The sequence below is a fragment of the Phragmites australis genome, chromosome 3 (assembly GCF_958298935.1).
Source record: "Phragmites australis chromosome 3, lpPhrAust1.1, whole genome shotgun sequence".
Taxonomy (NCBI): domain Eukaryota; kingdom Viridiplantae; phylum Streptophyta; class Magnoliopsida; order Poales; family Poaceae; genus Phragmites; species Phragmites australis.
The window spans coordinates 27,906,175-27,925,000 of record NC_084923.1 but is presented as its reverse complement, the minus strand read 5'-3'; the positions used below and the strand labels follow the sequence as shown (position 1 = coordinate 27,925,000).

Genomic DNA, 18,826 nt, shown 5'->3' with positions numbered 1-18,826 from the left:
TATACCCACAGAAAAGTGCATTAATCCAACCAATCTTGCTTGCACAATGGAAAGAGCCACATGCTTATCTCTCCAGCGAATTAAATTAGCCAAAGGTGTGCGCTCATGAGCCCATGCTAAAGTCTCCATTAATTCCTGCCAATATCCATGCCAGGAAATTAAGAACATAAATCCAGTAGCCCAAACAAGATGTCCAAATAAGAACATCCAGGCCATACCGATAAACTATTCATCCCAAAAGGATTATGTCCATTGATAAGTTGTGCAGAGTTTATAGGTAATCTCTTAACCATCCCATCAAATAAGTGGAGGATTCATTAAATTGTGAAATGTTGCCCTGCCATAATGTGATGTGTTTCCGATGCCAATAAAAAGCAACCCATCCAATGTTATTTAACATCCGGAAAACTGCCAAATAAAACGCGTCCCAAGCAGAAATATCACAAGTACTGCCGCGCCCTGGGCCGTCGCAAGGAAAACTATACCCGAAATCCTTTTTTTCGGGCATTAATTTGGAACCGCGTGCATCTAAAGCACCCTTTACAAAAATCAATGTAGTTGTATACAAACCTAGAGCAATAGCATGATGAACCAAGAAATCTCCAGGTCCTATTGTTAGGAAAAGCGAATTACTATTCTCATTAACAGCATTCAACCATCCGGGCAACCATATGCTTCGACCTGCATTGAAAGCAGGGCCATTCGTTGAAGATAAGGGTATATCGAACCCATATGTCGTCTTACCATGAGCAGATTGTATCCATTGGGCAAATATAGCTTCGATCAAGATTTGTTTTCTGGAGTACCAAAAGCAAGCATTACGTCGTTATGAACATAAAGGCCCAAGGTATGAAATCCTAGGAAGACGCTAGCCCAACTTGAATGAGATATGATAGCTTCTTTACGGCCTAACATTCTTGCCAATACATTATCTTCATTCTGTTCCGGATTGTAATCCCTAATGAAAAAATAGCTTCATGAGCATAAGCCCCTGTCATGATGAACCCTGCAATGTATTGGTGATGAGTATATAAAGCAACTTGAGTAGTAAAGTCTTGTGCTATGAATGCATAAGCAAGTAAAGAGTACATATGTTGAGCTACTAAGGAAGTAATAACCCCTAAGGAAGTTAGAGCAAGACGTAATTGAAAATGAATCGAATTATTGATTGTATCATAAAGGCCTTTATGCCCACGTCCTAATCGACCCCCCGGAGGAGTATGTGCTTCTAAATGATCTTTGATATTGTGCCCAATTCCGAAGTTAGTTCGACACATATGACCGGCAATGAGAAAAAGAATAGCAATAGCTAAATGATGATGAGCAATATCGGTCAGCCACAAACTTTGTGTTTGTGGATGGAATCCCCCAAGAAGGGTTAGAATGGCAGTTCCCGCTCCTTGAGTGGTACCAAATAAATGATTACTCGAATCAGGGTTTTGGGCATAAAGATTCCACTGACCCGTCAGAAGGGGACCCAACCCTTGGGGATAGGGTAATACATCTAAGAAATTATTCCATCGAACGTACTCCCCCCTGGATCCGGGAATAGAGACATGAACTAAATGTCCTGTCCAAGCCAAAGAACTTACCCCGAAAAGTCCTAACAAATGATGATTGAGACGAGATTCCGCGTTTTTGAACCACGAAAGGCTTGGCTTCCATTTGGGTTGTAGATGTAACCAACCCCCTATTAAGGATAGCGTAGAAAGAAATAATAGAAAAAGAGCTCAAGTATGAAGATCTTCATTGGTGCGCAATCCAATTGTATACCACCACTGATAAACCCCAGAATAGGCGATATTCACTGGACTGGAAGCACCTCCTCGAGTAAAGGCTTCCATGGCGGGTTGACCAAAATGAGGATCCCAAATCGCATGAGCAATAGGCCTTACGTGTAAAGGATCCTGTATCCATGATTCAAAATTTCCTTGCCAAGCTACATGAAACAGATTTCCGGACGTCCATAGAAAGATTATTGCTAACTGCCCAAAGTGAGAAGCAAAAATGTTCTGATAAAGACGTTCCTCAGTAATATCATCATGACTTTCGAAATCATGTGCGGTAGCAATACCAAACCAAATACGACGAGTAGTGGGGTCCTGGGCTAAGCCTTGGCTAAACCTGGGAAATCTTAATTCCATAATGCCTTTCAAATCCTCCTAGCCACTATCCTACTGCAATAATTCTCTAAGAAGAATGCCCATGTTGTGGCAATTCCACCCAGAAAGTAATGGGTTACTCCTACAGCACGTCCTTGTATAATGCTCAAGGCTCTAGGCTGAGTAGCAGGAGCAACTTTTAATTTGTTATGAGCCCAAACGTGGATAGATTCAATGAGTTCTTGCCAATAACCACGGCCGCTGAATAAAAACATTAAACTGAAAGCCCAGACAAAATGAGCGCCTAAGAAAAAAAGACCATATGCAGATAATGAAGAACCATAAGACTGAATTACTTGGGATGCCTGTGCCCACAAGAAATCTCGGAGCCAACCATTAATCGTAATGGAACTCTGTGCAAAGTTTCCCCCTGTGATATGAGTTACTATCCCTTGATCACTTACAGTACCCCAAACATCCGACTGCATTTTCCAACTGAAATGGAAAATGACTACCGAAATTGCATTGTACATCCAGAATAGACCTAAGAAAACATGATCCTAGGCGGATACTTGACATGTTCCCCCTCGCCCAGGCCCGTTGCAAGGGAAGCGAAAACCAAGATTTGCTTTATCAGGTAACAAACAGGAACTGCGAGCAAATAAAACACCTTTCTAAAGTATTAATACAGTCACATGGATAGTAAATGCGTGAATGTGATGGACTCAAAAATCAGTGGTTCCTAATGGAATAGGTAACAAAGCGACTTTGCCGCCTATAGCTACTAACTCGCCACCTCCCCACGTTAAGCTGGTACTTGTTGTTGCACCAAGAGCTATTACGCCAGGTGCGTCAGCATGGATATTTTGTACCCATTGAGCAAATATGGGTTGTAATTGTATGGCGGTATCCGAAAACATATCTTGGGGATGGCCTAAAGCACTCATGGTATCATTATGAATGTACAAGCCAAAACTGTGAAAACCTAGAAATATACATACCCAGTTAAGGTGGGATATGATTGCATCACGGTGTCTAAGGATGTGATCTAATAGATCGTTGTGTCGAGTAGTTGGACCATAGTCTCTTACCATAAAAATAGCTGCATGTGCAGCAGCACCGACTATTAGAAATCCGCCAATCCACATGTGGTGTGTGAACAAGGAAAGTTGTGTACATAGTCAGTAGCTAGGTATGGATAGGGGGGCATAGAGTACATATGATGAGCTACAACAATAGTTGTAGAGCCTAGCATAGCCAGGTTAAGAGATAATTGAGAATGCCATGACGTTGTTAGGATTTCATAGAGACCCTTATGTCCTTGTCCTGTAAATGGGCCTTTATGAGCCTCTAAAATATCTTTAAGTCCATGACCAATACACCAATTGGTCCTATACATATGACCAGCGATCAGGAAAAGAATAGCAATAGCTAAATGATGGTGCGCAATATCGCTCAACCATAGGCCACTGGTTATTGGATCTAGTCCTCCACGAAAACTAAGAAATTCTGCGTATTTGGACCAATTCAAGGTGAAAAAGGGGGTTGCTCCTTCGGCAAAACTTGGATAAAGTTGAGCCAAAAGGTCAAAATTCAAGAGAAATTCATGAGGAAGTGGTATCTCTTTAGAATCAACCCCAGCGTCGAGAAATTGGTTAATCGGTAAAGATACATGGATTTGGTGTCCCGCCCAAGAAAGAGACCCAAGTCCTAATAACGCCGCTAAGTGGTGCTTCAACATGGATTCTACATCTTGGAACCAGGCCAATTTGGGAGCGGCTTTGTGATAATGGAACCAACCAGCAAAAAGCATTAACGATGCAAAAATCAATGCACTGATTGCGGTACAATAGAGTTTTAATTCACTAGTTATTCCAGATGCTCGCCAAATCTGAAAAAACCTGGAGGTTATTTGGATTCCTCGGAAACCCCCGCCTACATCACCATTCAAAATTTCTTGCCCTAGTATTGGCCAAACTACCTGAGCACTGGGTCCAATGTGAGTAGGATCGCTTAGCCATGCTTCATAATTGGAAAAACGGGCACCGTGGAAGTACATGCCACTCAACCAAAGAACGATAATGGAGAGTTGACCGAAATGAGCACTAATGATTTTTCGAGAGATCTCCTCGAAATCACCGGTATGACTATCGAAATCGTGAGCATCAGCATGTAGGTTCCAGATCCAAGTGGTAGTATCAGGGCCCTTAGCTATTGTTCTAGAGAAATGGCCGGCCCCTGCCCATCTGGAGGTGCACACCCATTTAGGAACATATGCAAAGGGATAAAGAGAGAAGTCAATGGAGAACTACCAAATCCAACGACTTTGATTTGTTTGTACCATTCTGTCATCGATCACTACTGGGTCAGTTGGTGAGTCACCCAAAAAAAACATCGAAAAAGGTCAAGCAAAATGATCAGTGGTCTCATTTATGCTATGCCCAGCATCGTGTTCGTGTGTGTTTATTGAGCTTTCTTCAATTTCAGCGCCATGCGCTTTGCTTATATTTATAGCATAGAGAGACCGACTATTGTCTTGAGAGTGAAAAGCAAGCGATAGAAAAGATAGTCCCTCACGCGAACTACTATGGTGAGATCATTAGTGAAAAAAGGACCAACGACAATCAAATCCTAAAAGAGAAGGAGGAGTCAGTTTTCTTTAAAGATCGAGGTGTCAATAGGACAGGACAATTATGCCATTCGGAGGAAGTCTTATACAGACGGAAAGCCTGTTATGAGTAAGTGGAGAGGAAAGATCTCCAGAGATTCTTATCTCATTCCATTCCAGTTGCTGACCAGTAACCAAGGTCGAAAACTCGACCAAGGTTTCCCGGTAGAACCCCATTTCGCCCAAGTTGTTGCGGAACCGGAAAAAAGAAGTGGTTTTTCGCACAGCTTGCTCATTGTGCTGGTCCCACTTTTCTATTTATTTGGCCGAAAAAGCATCGGACAGGTTGGAGTTTCAACCTTCTTGGGACTCCATGGACCAAGATCTGCTTTCATTATATGGGCAATATCAATCTACTAAAGTAGATCGTATGGATGTAGAAAAAGCTTTTGATTTTGTGATGAATTGGAAACATCTCTTTTCCATTTCTATTTACCTAGTTCATATATTTGTTTCGTGTGTTCTCGGGAGGAATTCTATCTCTAAAGAAAAAGTTTTGGAAGATTTTTTTTGAACCTCAGCCTAGCGGATTCTCCCCGTTACCTGGACCTGCCTCTCCCGCAGTCAAAACTCTCCTCTCCAGCCCCTCTGGCTGGGCCAAAAGCCTCGTCTCCTTTAATTGATTCAAGTGATTCTGTCAAAATGAAAGTAATCTCACAAAAAATAGGATTATCTAAAACCTCGTAAAAATGACAACGCTAAATCGAAAGTCCTTTATTTATATACAACACACACATATTCCTCCCTTACGAACATGAGAATCCAGTGGATGTTTTGGAAGGCTGGAAGAGTGAAGAAAGGTTCTTTACCCCTAGAGTCTGGCTTTCGTGAAAGCACCTTTGGGCGATGGACATGAACTAAATGTCCTATCCAAGCCAAAGAACTTACCCCAAAAAGTCCTAACAAATGATGATTGTGTATCCTATCCGTGGCGTTTTGGGTAAGTAAGGGCTAGTTCCGGCTCTATCTACCTTTCTCTAAGCTCGGTCCCCGCTTTTCGGTTGTTAGAGTAACTATCGATCGAAAGTTCGTATCGCTTTCAGGTTCGCCATATCATTCATTGGGCTCCAATGCTCCGTAACTGGATTAGGAAGTTCGCTTAACAATAGTCTAAATGTTGACCCTGGAGCATCTCCTCCTTCATCCTATGCCAAGGCATCTACCTATAATTCTGAAGTTGGAGAGAAGACGCATCAGCAGTTCAGTGCTACCATTAAGAGTGTTATAAAAACCAAATATTAAGTAAATCTTCAATACAAGGACAGGCATCAATGATGCTTTTAATGCTTTCAGAGCATCGTTCGTTGTAGCGAAGTCAGTGCTTAATAATTTGTGGACCCTTAGCCGTCAAAGGCGAGTGGCACAGGTAGGGCAAGTTGTCCCAAGGCTTGGTCCGAAGGACACCACCGCCCGAAGCAAACCCCTTCTTTGTGTTCGCGAATTGGCTTGGTGAAGCTCTTTTCTTTGCTGGGCAAAGGCTTACCTGGTTTACCACATTCATTGATGTCTCACACGAGGAAGGACTGATTGTATGCTACGAAGAAATGAGATGTTCCCGTCCACCGTTGTTTCACAAAGAAGACCCTCAAATTGCCGCATACCACGTACGAGAGATCCAATTGCTGAAGAAAACAAACCTGGTAGCATCATCACTCAAACCAACTCTGTATCTTTTCAAAGTACTAAAAAAATGAATATTTATTTCGCCTCCCTCTGCTAACCAGAATACCAAGTACAGTCAGTAAAGTAGCAGACTATCCATAACGCATTAAAGCAAAGTGGACAGCACAGGTAAAAAGTCCCTTGCCGGCGAGAGAAAGTAGGCTTCTAGGGGAAAGAGCTACCAGTTGAAGTGGAACTTCAGTGCCTGATTCAATAAAGAAAGCCGTGGCTCTTATGCTTTGATTTCCACTCGGAACTCGCCTGGGAATTCTTACGGGAACTATCTTTGGCTGTTTAGGCTTGAGTTACTACACTACGTTCCCCCACCAACTCACTCTCTTAAGCCAAATCCCTCTAAAATCAGGGAGTCCATTGCTTACGCACTTGGAAGCACTACCTTTTGGATCAAGGGAAAAAATGAGTTTGAAAAACCAAAGGCAGTTACTTACAGAAGCAGAAGAAGTTTTCACCAATGTGCAATACTTGCCTAATTTTCGAATATTCTAGAGTCAAAAGCGGGCAGAACCTAACCTATAAGACAAAATTGACACGATGCACTATTTTAATTTTATGTAGCGAGCCGGAATCGAACCAGCACTTGAAGCAAAGAATTCCATCTCGTCGCTACTTTTGGTGACCCGGTTCACCACTCAAGTGGCTACTCCGAGCGGACTACCCCTCGTGTCCGCTTATTTCTCATAAAACCAACCATACTTAGTCAGAGCTCTCGTCTGGAAAAACAGGACCCAGTAGGGCCTTGCGTTGAGCTGGATCCTTTAATTGTTGCTCCAGCACCCAAAGGTTAGGCAGAGTGGGTAGAGCATCTTGGTGACGTAAGATCTCTATGATAATTTTATGCAATTTTTCTTCCTCTACTTCTTTATCCACTAGTCTTTGTGTGTCATTTAATATTGGCATTTGGTGTTTATTTTGTGAAAAACATGGAAAATATAAGTATTTTCAAAGATTGTTTTTTCTTGAAGTTGAATTTCTTCCAATATCTTTTTCACTAGAAGCGTTATTAAATTTGGCAAGATACTCCGGTAGGACCTTAGCAATTTCCTTGTCTTTGAGTTTTTTTTTCTATATCCGCTAGTTCTTTTTCACCATACTTTTCTTCTGTTGGCATATTGGGTCTTGGCCGGGCCCATCGCTAACTTCTGCTGGAAGGCTGACTTCATAAGGAGTTGTTTTTCTTTTTTGGGACCCAGACGGTTCACTATCTTCTGCTGCATGGCTTGGTTGGCTAGAAGAACTTGCTCTAGAAGGACCGACGATAACTTCGTTCACGGTAGGTGAACTTGGTACCTCTGCCCTCCCTTCTGGGAGGTTCAGTTTGGGGATTTCCTGAATAGGATAGAGGAACCCCCACTCGTCATCATCCATATGGAGGACGATCTTTTCCTCTTGGGAGGTGTCCCCTGCGGAAGGGCTTTCCTCCTTTCCAACCTCATTCTGATTCTCCATTGGAGTATCCCGATCATCTTCAGAACAACACTGTTGTTTGCCTGATTGGCAAGGTTCCAGTTCCAGTTCCAGTTGCAGTTGAGTGGGTGTTGAAATGGGCAGCTCCAACTCACCTATTTCCTTCGCCCTCTCCTGTTTGTTTAGGTTCTGGGAATATTGATCTTCTTCCTTTAGCTCTGACTTGTTCCAGCTCGGTAGGCACAGACTAATCTATAATGTAAAGTGAAATGGATTCTTCCCGTGGTTAGTATGAATCGTTTTTTTTTGTATTGTATGTCTTTGGAATCGCTTCTTCTACCCTTCTCTTATTCGCATTTCCTGCTTACTATTGAAAGAAAAGCTCATCCCTTCTTTCCTTTCATAACGGAGGGCCTACATTAAACAAATCGGGCTCACCAGAATACTTCTGTGCTGGAGTGAAGAAGCCACTTCAGTACAGTACTGGGGCTGTAAGGAACTCGGCACCGAAAGGAACTGGTCTAACAAAAGGGGCCAAGAACTACATTAGGTCTGATAGTAACTTCCTGGAAAAGAGGGAGACAAGTTATGTAGGCAGTTGCCGTTCAAGAAATGTAGCGGTTGCTCAACCAAAGCCGGTCAAAGAATCGATTCTATGCCTGCAATTCCCATAAGACCGATGATACTTACCAGAAGTTCAGTACAGAAAAGCAGGAAATTTCATATTTTGAATAATAAACTTAAGATGTTCATCTCCAAGCTTAGCCTATTCTACATTATCATATGGTTTCACGGGCGCGTCCAACCGTACCTTGCCACTTGCCAGTTCAAAGTCTAAAAGCCGGTCAATAAGACAGATCCGGATCCTAGTGGAGATGGTTCGATCGCTAACAAAGACAAGGGGGTAGCAGACTGCCAACAAGCAAACAAGCAACTCCAAGAGCTCAAGCCTAAAGCCTTAGTAACGTAACGCACATCCTCATTGCTCGCGTAAACCAAGCGTAGGCTCGAAGGCTTAGAATGATAGCAAAAGCAGATGGCCCTTACTACACTAAGCGCTATGAGAGCCAATCATTAAATAAAAGAAGGACTTGCTTCGGTTCAGGTCAAGCAGGAAGCACCTTACTTAGACGAATAAGAAAGCCAATCGCACTTCCACCAATAAGAGGTGCGGTAGAGAGGTCCCCCACTTCGATTCCTGCCCCGTTAGCATCTCTGATCCGAGAGTTGGGATGACTCCGTTAGTTTCGGTCGAGAGCCGGACGGTAATGGACCTACAACCCTTGCTTGTGGACTAGCTGCAGAGCTAACCTTTGTTCTATTGGTTTGGTGGTTGCTACCAAGACGATTTCTTTATGCCCATCAAAGAACCTCGAGATGCTAATCCACGAAAAACGATATAAGAAATGCGAAAGAACTCAACTACGGAACGAGGGCGACCCGTGAAAATACCTCGGTTTCTGACTCGTGCCATTGAACTCTTTCTTGGCAACTTGGACAACTTAGAACGATGTTTGTCCCGCATATCAAACGGAAGATCGGGTTACAAAATTCTAAAGCTTTCGTCTCAATTCATATTTAGCCGCGAGCAATCTACGTTTGTGATCTCGTATATTTCGCTTCTCTGACATCTTACTTAGTTTCCCCCTCATCTTTTAGCAAAAAGCCGCTCCACAGTAGTAAAGTCTCATCTTTTGTATTGCCGAAGTGACAATAGTCACATTGAACCCTCGAATATGCTCGAAGATCTCGAAATGATCTTCCAGTTCCGGGGAGAATTCACAAAACTCCGTTTCCATAAAGAATTTTATGGAGTTTTCCCATATTTCGACTGGAGAATCTAACATAGACATTATTGTCAAGATTCTGACCAAAAAATGGTACATTCCATGCCCTCGGAGAACGCTTTGTCGTGCAAAGTCACTGACATATCCAGTGTCTTTTTCGGACCCCAAGAATGGATTGGATCGAAACGACTTTCCTGCTTTAAAATAAGGGCCCCTTTGTGTCTGTATGAATCTCTGACCGCACAAAATCTCCATAGCCAATTTTCCAAATTGGATTATGAAATCAGAGGCTGCTTTTGGTACTAATCTGATTTCAAACAATCCAGGAACTTCCATAACATTGGTGTGATTCAGTTTGAGCAACAGATCCTGACGTAATACATCTTTGTAATGAAAATGGAGTGGAAACATCATGGCTTTTCCGCTTTTTTTTAAGAATGAGCACTGTGAACTATCCACTTCAGAAAGGATAGTTGATCGAACCGAAACCAACGTCAAGTACGAGTTATTAAGCACCGAATCCAAATAAGTGTACTTCCTTTACGCTTGATGTAGGATTTACCTATTAATATGAAGTTCACTCTTCTGCTGACTTGAGTCCAGAAGGGAAGCGACTGATTTCCAATTCTTCTTTGCTAGCGCTTGACTCCTGTGGAATTCCATTAACAAGCTTAAAACCTGTGGAATTCCATTAACAAGCTTAAAAGAAAGCCTTTTATTTTGTTTTTTGAGATACTAGTTATTTATAGGTTAAGTTCGATATTTCACTCCATGGGCCGGCTAATTAATGAAAGTAATTCCTGGACTGGAGGGGAATCAATCGAAGAGATTGCCTGCCCATGCTACAATTCCTTACTCAAAAGCACTAGAGTGCTAAGCTGCCTTCCCGGCACCACCACTACAATGAATGGCACAAACAAATAGGAGATTTAAGAACCCTTGATCCTTTCTAGAATAGAATATAAAGAGAAGCTTGTTCTGCCCATCTATCTAGAGAATGAAAAGGAACTAATGCCACTGATAGGAAATACATAGACCGTACGCCCACTTACCACTCTACCACTTCAATTGAATGACGGACTTCACCGATACTGATACCAAACCTAGCTTGAGAGAGATCGATCATAGGCATGTGGTGAACCATACCGAGAGAAAGAGCACTGAAATGAACCATATCGAGCACAGGTCTCACTCTACAAGTAAAGTTCGATGAGCTCTTAGCGGACCTGTGCCTACTATCTACTAAGTGTGTGCTAGGGAAAGAAAGCAAGCTGAGCAGTTCTCACTTTGTCCGGTGACCAAGAAAGCTTAAAGAATACCGTAAAATGATCACTGAAACCTCATACCAATTCGCCACGTGAAAGCTGGGTTAAGGTAAGGCAGGAAAGACTGGCGCCGAAAGATATGTTTTGAAGAGAGAGATCCATAGGCAAAAATCTTGAAGGAACGAACAGACTATAGCAAAAGCCAAAGAAGATGCGAATGCAGATACGATACCAGCAGACGCGCCCCTGCCTCCCTCGCAGTCAAAACTCTCCTCTCGTCAGCTATAGTAATTGGTCACTCGTCCCTATCCCTAAATTTACATAGACCATCCCCCCTTCCCCCCGTCCCTGTCAACTAGAAAGCTAGTAAGCAAGCGATCGTCAAAACACAACCGGTCTTGCTTGGATGAAAAAATGTCATAAGGGGGACTCGTTTCACTTGATTCGTTCCGTCGCAGCCGCACTATTCCTAAATAGCATTTCTGTTTCTATTTTGAAAAAATGGTCGAACTTATTTCGTATAGAAAGAAAGATGTGTCGAGTTTGGATTGAAATAGAATCCCTGAAAACTAGGGCTGGAATATTAGACTTGTTCTACTTCGATAGAGGTACTGTAAGTGGAATAACAATCATTTGGCCTCTGATGCTCAATCTTCACCAACTGACAAGTGTGACATCGGGCAACAAACTGAAAGGAACAAAGTCTCCTTATAGTGAGAAGGGCTAGGCACTCAATTATGTTCTGCCACTCCAACAGAATAGTCAAATCCCCAGGTCTGCTTTCTTCACCCGTGTCTATCCCCTTTCTTGCTCACACTCACCGTAAAAGTCAAAAGAGATTGCCGATAGGTGTTTACCAAAAATTCTTATTATACCTATCCTTATACCTTATAGTGGGTAGACGAAGTATTGTTGACGAGATTTCTGTTTTTCTGAATACCCTTCGAATTTTTCCATTTGTATTTCTACTTGAATCAGAGAGAAGAAGCATTTCTCGGTTTATCAAATGATGATACATAGTGCAATATGGTCAGAAAGGGTGTTGCATTTTTTTAATACAAACCCTGGAAAGAAAGGGAATCTAATCCACAGATCTTTTTCCACTCCTTCTCTATCCAATTAGTTTATGTTTGTTCTAATTACAAACAAAAGAGAACAAATCTTTTATTTTTGTAGGCCAATCGCTCTTTTGACTTTGGAATACAGTCTCTTTATCAATATACAGCTTCTTTTACACATTCAATCCATAACATCCCTTTTCAATCCATAATCTAAAATAATTAGGATTTCTAAAAAAAGAAAAAATCAAGGGTCCACTCATAGGAAAACCCAACCTTTCCCCGCATCAGGCACTAATCTATTTTTAACGTCTAATTAGATCGGGGAATCATTCCAATTAAGAAGTTAAGCTCGTTGCTTTTTTTTTACCAGAATTGGAGCCAGGCTCTATCGGTTTATTCACTAGACCCATAAAATCGGAATTTTTTTATTCCATTCCTAAACTCAAAAATAAGAAATTGATTTTATTACGACATGCTGTTTTTTCCATTCATTACCCTTGGGGATCAGTCGTGGTCTTCTAGACTCTACCAAGAGTCTGGAGGATGAATTTGTTGCTTCATCCAAATGTGTAAAAGATCATAGTCACACTTAAAAGCCGAGTACTCTACCATTGAGTTAACAATCCAGAAAAAATAGGATCTTAGATATGATCGAAATCCAAAAATCAATGGAATTACACTGCACGCTCCTGTCAAAAATTGAACTAGCAAGACATCAAAAGAAAGATTTTATCACCCATTAAAAACACTCAAATACCAAAATGAACAGGTCCGGTTAAATTTCACTAAGGTGAAAAAAACAGCGGCCCCAATCGCGATGGCAAAATTTTCATTTTTTTTAGCAATTTCTTTCTTTTTTTTCCTTCAAAAAATTCATCTTTCTTGTATGATCGTAAATGCAAGAAGGGCAACCATGCTCAAGTTCAGGTCTTGATTCAATGGTCCAATGCAGCACCAGAGGATGCTACTTGGGAAGATGCTTCTTATATTCATAAACAGTTTCCCGCCTTTCTAGCTCAACCATTTCTCCTAACTCCATTGACCTGATAGGACTATCCTATTAGGAATCCCGGTGAACTAAAACGCATGCATGTCTCACGTTGTCAGTCCTGTACTCGGGAATTTTTCAATGTAGGGTTCAATAGGAAATGGATAATCTTTCGAAGCGTGAGTTCAATGTCAAATAAGAATTTTCTTGTTCTTTTTAGGGATCAGTTTGGTTCAGGTGGTGCAGATATGAAAGATAGGAAGTTCATTGATGAGCTTTGTACTATTATTGGTCTTCTGTGGGAGCGGAAGGAGGTGTATCGCGAACGTCTCAAAAGGGAGGAACTGGAGGAAATTCAGTGTGAGTTGTTGACATCAACCTTTTGCTTCTCGGCAATGTTTCGGTCGTTCATACCAAAAGCGAACAAACCGGGAATGTTTCGACCTATAACTCAACCTGCGGAGAGAGATATGATCGTAATGGAGGGCTAGGACTAGCCCACTTATTGAACCTGTTATTTGATCCTCTATTTTCCGTGCATTCGCATGGATTTCGCCCGAGACGGGGCGCTATCACTCTTTTCCAGGAAGTCAAGATCTATCCTAATAGGGAATTCGGCATTCCCCAAGGTAGCTCCTTACTGGTAGTCCTCGGTACCTGTACACTCTTATCTTTGGAATACTCGATATTACGAACTGAAATTTTGTATTTGAACCGGAAAATCAATACACTTTGCTAAGGGAGAGAAATGGAAATATTAAAGAAAGTCAAGAAAGATAGGTGAAATGCCCGCGGGTTAGCGAGGTTGGTTGGCATAAAATATAGATAGTGGTTTGTTGGCTTCATCTCTAGGTTGGGATGGCTTTCCTTCTGTGTATCGAAAGCTGGAATCGGAAGTCGAAAAGTTGGGATATACGGTTCGGTGGGATAGTTTGATATTGTCAATAAGCCTTCCTGCCCCTTCATGTTCGGTTAGACAAGGAAGTTCAAAAGCAGATCGATGGAAGTTGCTTGTTCGAATCATATCTCAGAGATTAGCTAGAGTAGGCGTTGGCAAAGACGTGATGTGAAGCAACCAATGAAAGAAATGGCCCCGGTGCAGAAAATTCTACCTGAGTGAAAGGATCATTCCCATTCTATCTATGATATAGTTTATGATTCAAGAAAGCATGGTTGGAGTTCTTCTATTGATGAAGGGAAGAGGACGATCTGACTTTTCAGAGATACCTGACTTAGTGGACTGGTCATAGTGGAAGGTCAGAGGTGGGAAACAAGGAAACAGAGGAAATGCTTACTGGGACATAGCCTTCGGTACGAGTTGAAGGGAAGAGGATTGCTTGTGTTATGAATGGGCTATCGAACTTGTTTTGACATATTATCATATACAAAGAGGATTGAGAAATTGAGTTTTTAGACAGAATGAATTATCTCACTCATTTTTCCTTGGAATTCATCATCATTTTTTGATATCTATGTTCGGAAAAGGGAAGATAGCCAGCCCTATTGAGAAATGCAAGGCTGACAGATGTGACACTGTGCCATGACACAACGGATAGCGGATGGAAGCGAGGAAGGGGGAAGTACAACCCACCGACCGCATGCCGAAAATATCCTTTGAATTACTCAATGAATGGAATTTCGCACCGGAAACTTTTCTAGGAGAAGTTCGAACCCGTTCCGTTCGGATATTGATCGGTCTTGGTTTGACATGGTTTACCCGTTACTGGTTCCCGGAAGAGTCAATTTCTCCATTAGCTAAACCGTTTCTTACCCTACCTTTGGACTCGTATTTTGTCGTACACAATCAACGGAGCCCCCCCCCCCCGACATATGTTGCAACGTCTTCAATAGCATGCTCTTACTTCGTCTTTCCCTTAATAAGTCATCAAATTTGGTGCTTTTCGATCCCCAGTTGCTATGGGGAACAAAGGCAGAAATACAATAGATTCCTCCATTTAAGTGGTTCTCTCTTCTCCTTGTTCCTGTTCCTAACTCATCCCCGGGTAGTTCCCAATGTTTGGCACTTTCCATACTTCGTGGGTGCAACATCAACAAATTCGCTCATGATCAAGTTACAACCTAAGATCTATGACAATATTATGTTAATTGTTCGTATTTTGTTCATTCCATCGGTATGCTCCCAGGTACCTGTAATTGTGATCTGTTTGCCAGAACCAAGGGGTCTTTCTGTGAAACCTTCACGAGCAATCGTCGTTTTTTGATGGTTTTTCCGCTTATCACAGCAGCTCTTTCCACACCTCCGGATATCTGGTGCCAAATCGTCGCCCCTTTCCTTATATATTCGATAATCGAGTTTGCTATCTTTGTGGCATTGATTGTACAAGTTCGTGAAGAGGGCTAGACGAGTAGAATGAGGGAAAGCGGCTCAATCGAGAAAAAGAGGAGTAGACTAGCCCCCTAGAACTGAAAAAAGTCACTATCAATGAATTCCTGAGCAATTCTAAACCAACATATGTGATTCATTCCCGTAATGATTATAACAAACAGCAGACTCCTTGCCTTATTTTCAGGATGAATGATACATCCGGCGAGCGCCAGTGAAGAACGCAAGCAAAGCTGGAGCTCGGGCACTGAACTATTCCATCAAGCAAGAGAAAGGAGGCAAACAGAGTTGAAGGCCTGGGGAGCGAACCAAAAGCTCAGCTTTGCGGACTCTTCCTTTATTTAGTATAGGCAAGTCAGTACCCTCAAGTAAACTCCCTCTCCCCATACCGATCGGGTACTAAAGCTCTATCCTATTTCTGTTCGATCAAAGCGAAATAGTGGCTTGGCTGTCCGACGCTAGATTCTCCAGGTTCGGTTTATCCACGCTTTGTTTGTAGATATTGGTGCTCAATGCTTGTGACCGCCACTCTTCATAAATAGCTTTAGGTCGGGTTGACTGTGTACCCATAGGCTTGTTTATTAGGCTCATATATACAAACTGGACATCTCGTCGACCTACAACCATACCAAGAAGATCCCTTGATTCTACTTTCGTCTATCATTCTTCTATAAGGAAGTCAAAAATCAGGTTGGTTAAGCAATTGGTAGCCCCCGGATGAACGGTAGAATCCATAGGAGAATAGAAAATTGTACTCATCAGGGCTAAAAAAAGAAAGACTAGCAGAAAGAATATCGAACCCCCTCGTAGAGGATTCCAAAAAGAAAAAGAAGAGACCTCGAGTCAGCGCATAAAGAATGGAATGGTACATTACCACCATTAGTTAGAGATCCATACCATTCACTGAAGCACAGGCCCGCGATCAAGCGCCAGGGTCAAAGCCTTGATGATCGGTAAAGAAAGGGGTCGGCATAAGATTCTATAAGACTCGCTTGGTCCATCAAAGATAGAAAAAGAGAGAATTAGGCAGAACCACCTATCAGCATTCAGACTTAAGAAGACAAAAAGTTTGTACCAAATGAGGCATCTTTAGATGGAGAAAGAGAAAGTCTGGCAATGACCAGGCTTATACATCTATTAGTCGTGAGTTCAAGGCAAGACAAGAACAATTCCGCAAAGCCTTCATCCAATCCGCAAAGGAGTCAAGAAGAGCCTGATTTGAAGTAGGGGAAAGGGGGAGCTTGGTTGTTTAGGATAAGCATGACGTTGACTCATTTTATAGAAATGCCACATTTTGAACCCCGCCTTTTTAAAATAGATACAAACAAGCTACCTACATGTCAGTCAGGTCTGAAAAAGCGACATATATATATCAACTTGCTTGTTACATATAACAGTGAATATCTGTTTCATTCATCTCTGGGTCTCTAGGAACGAGATCCCTTCTTTCATTTTGATGAAATGCACTAAGTTGTTCTTTCATGGGTGCATACCAAGGAGGGACTCTTTAAAGCAGAACGGTTCAGAAAAAGAAGAGTGAGCAAAATGAATAAAACCATAGTGCAGATCCCTTGAACTTCGAGGATTGATGGTCCCAATTCAGTCTCTTCTCTCTGGTGGCTGCAACAGCAGCAACTCAAGTTGTTTAACCATGGGCCTCTTCTTCTTTAATACAAGTCAACTACTGCTACTCCAAAAAGCTGAGGAAAAAGTCTGACATCCCATCCAACTCCTACAAAGCCAACCCTCGAGGAAGAAAGGTAAGTTAGAAGCACCAATGGAACATGAAAACACCTTTTTTGCTTCGCCCATCTCTATATGCCACGGCGAATCGATCAGTTGAATCCGCTGCAAGCCCATCTTCCAAACCCCCACATAGTAGGAAACTAAAGGAGCTACTAAGCGAGGAAGCCCAATTTCTAGAGGACTAGAGAGGAAGGACTAACTCGGAGATAAATCATTCAATAGCGGATCAAAATCGGGTTCATACAATGGTTCAGCTGCCCCAGAAAGAGGTGCCTAAATGGGACTAGGGTTCTTATGAGCAAGTATAAAAAAAAGAGTGTGAAAGCTTTCAATTCAAGGTAAACAAAGAAGAGGAGGTCGACTGACTGAAGTCCATGAGTTGGATACCCACTAGTAAAAGGAAAAGGTAAGTACAATTGAAATCGAATTTCATTTCATTAATTAATATCTCTCCGGACCTCTATTTACATAGCGAAGAAAGGAAAAGGCTCTTGCTCGAGTTTACGCCCAAAGCTCAAGGGGAGGTCCTAAGAGTTAAGACAAATTCATTTCTACAAGTCTCGTCCTAGATATGAAAGGTTTAGCCACACATTCACAGAGCATCTAATCCATCTTTTCCTATGCTAAGGAAAAACCAAAACCAAATCACCTCTTAGTGTTGCTTAGTGCTCAGGTGCATCCTACTGGGTAGTAATAAACTTCAGTAGTTCTATGGCCACTACATGATGGAATTTAGGCTATAGTAAGACAAGTTAAGGTTCCCACAGCAATGAGGGCTTTCAAATCTACCTCCCAGCCCTTCATCTCTAGGACGTCGGACTGGTCAAGCGGTACTATGCACCCCCACTTTGGTATACCCTCCTAAGAGGAGTACTTGACAGCAAGTGGTGGGTTTTTGGGGATAGTATGACTCGGCCCCCTGGACCATGCCAACCAAGACTTCCCACCAGGTTGTCCTATTTGGGGACAATTCCAGATATGCAAGATGCATATGCATGCAATGCTTAGGTGTAGTGAGGTGGTGTGTGCTTATTGAAAATAGGTTAACCCTTAGTTTATACAAACTACATTTTTCACAAAGGAAAGAAATGGGAATGTTGGTGAATTTTCAAGTCAAGCCATTTATAAGCCAAAAACCTTTGATTTAAGGCTTTTATTCCCCTGTGGAGTCACCTGCTGTACGCCCGCATTTTGGCACCGCTTGCCACATCATCATTACTTTGGCCACCTAAGCAACCAAGTAGAAGAAAAAGGGGTTTAGTGTCGCCACCTAAAAAATCACTGAAAATGATGCCAAAATAAATAGATAGATACATCTATCTATTTATACAGTGGCTATCTTCCTTCAAGTGAGAGAGAGGATCAAGAAACCATCGCCCAAAGGTGCTTTCATGAAAGCCGGTCTCCGGGGATAAAGAACCTTTCTTCACTCTTCCAGCCTTCCAAACCATCCACTGGATTTTCATGTTCGTAAGGGAGGAATATGTGTGTGTTGTATATAAATAAAGGACCTTCGATTTAGCGTTGTCATTTTTACGAGGTTTTAGATAATCCTATTTTTTGTGAGATTACTTTCATTTTGACTGAATCACTTGAATCAGTTAAAGGAGACGAGGCTTCTGGCCCAGCCAGAGGGGCTGGAGAGGAGAGTTTTGACTGCGGGAGAGGCAGGTCCAGGTAACGGGGAGAATCCGCTAGGCTGAGGTTCAAAAAAATCTTCTAAAACTTTTTCTTTAGAGATAGAATTCCTCCCGAGAACACACGAAACAAAGATATGA

General features: G+C 42.1%; 2 protein-coding genes and 2 pseudogenes across 2 annotated transcripts; 1 reads left to right on the top strand and 3 right to left on the bottom strand.

The window, feature by feature from the left end:
• Window positions 1-823, bottom strand: part of LOC133910630 (photosystem I P700 chlorophyll a apoprotein A2-like) — an 892-nt pseudogene extending 69 nt beyond the window's left edge.
• A 1,041-nt stretch (window positions 824-1,864) lies between these two features.
• On the bottom strand, window positions 1,865-7,899 carry LOC133910629 (photosystem I P700 chlorophyll a apoprotein A1-like). The gene is made up of 2 exons (XM_062352959.1): window positions 7,741-7,899; window positions 1,865-4,410 (listed from the first exon to the last, which is right to left on the bottom strand). The coding sequence occupies exons 1-2, from the start codon at window positions 7,897-7,899 to the stop codon at window positions 3,229-3,231; spliced, it is 1,341 nt and encodes a 446-aa protein (XP_062208943.1). The 3' UTR covers window positions 1,865-3,228.
• Window positions 7,900-9,017: 1,118 nt separating this feature from the next.
• On the bottom strand, window positions 9,018-10,058 carry LOC133911123 (large ribosomal subunit protein uL5m-like). Its single transcript, XM_062353328.1, has one exon. It carries the CDS (start codon window positions 10,056-10,058, stop codon window positions 9,513-9,515), a length of 546 nt encoding a protein of 181 aa, XP_062209312.1. The 3' UTR covers window positions 9,018-9,512.
• Window positions 10,059-14,556: 4,498 nt separating this feature from the next.
• LOC133911122 (uncharacterized tatC-like protein ymf16) lies at window positions 14,557-15,405 on the top strand (annotated as a pseudogene).
• The last annotated feature ends 3,421 nt before the right edge of the window (window positions 15,406-18,826 follow it).

Coding starts and splice junctions, on each gene's coding strand:
- LOC133910629 (XM_062352959.1), bottom strand. CDS start 7,899: ATGGAGAATCAGAATGAGGTTGGAAAGGAGGAAAGCCCTTCCGCAGGG. Junction 4,411..7,740: donor TCCCAGAAGGGAGGGCAGAG/GTACCAAGTTCA, acceptor TGGATTTGGTAG/TTCTCCATTGACTTCTCTCT.
- LOC133911123 (XM_062353328.1), bottom strand. CDS start 10,058: ATGATGTTTCCACTCCATTTTCATTACAAAGATGTATTACGTCAGGAT.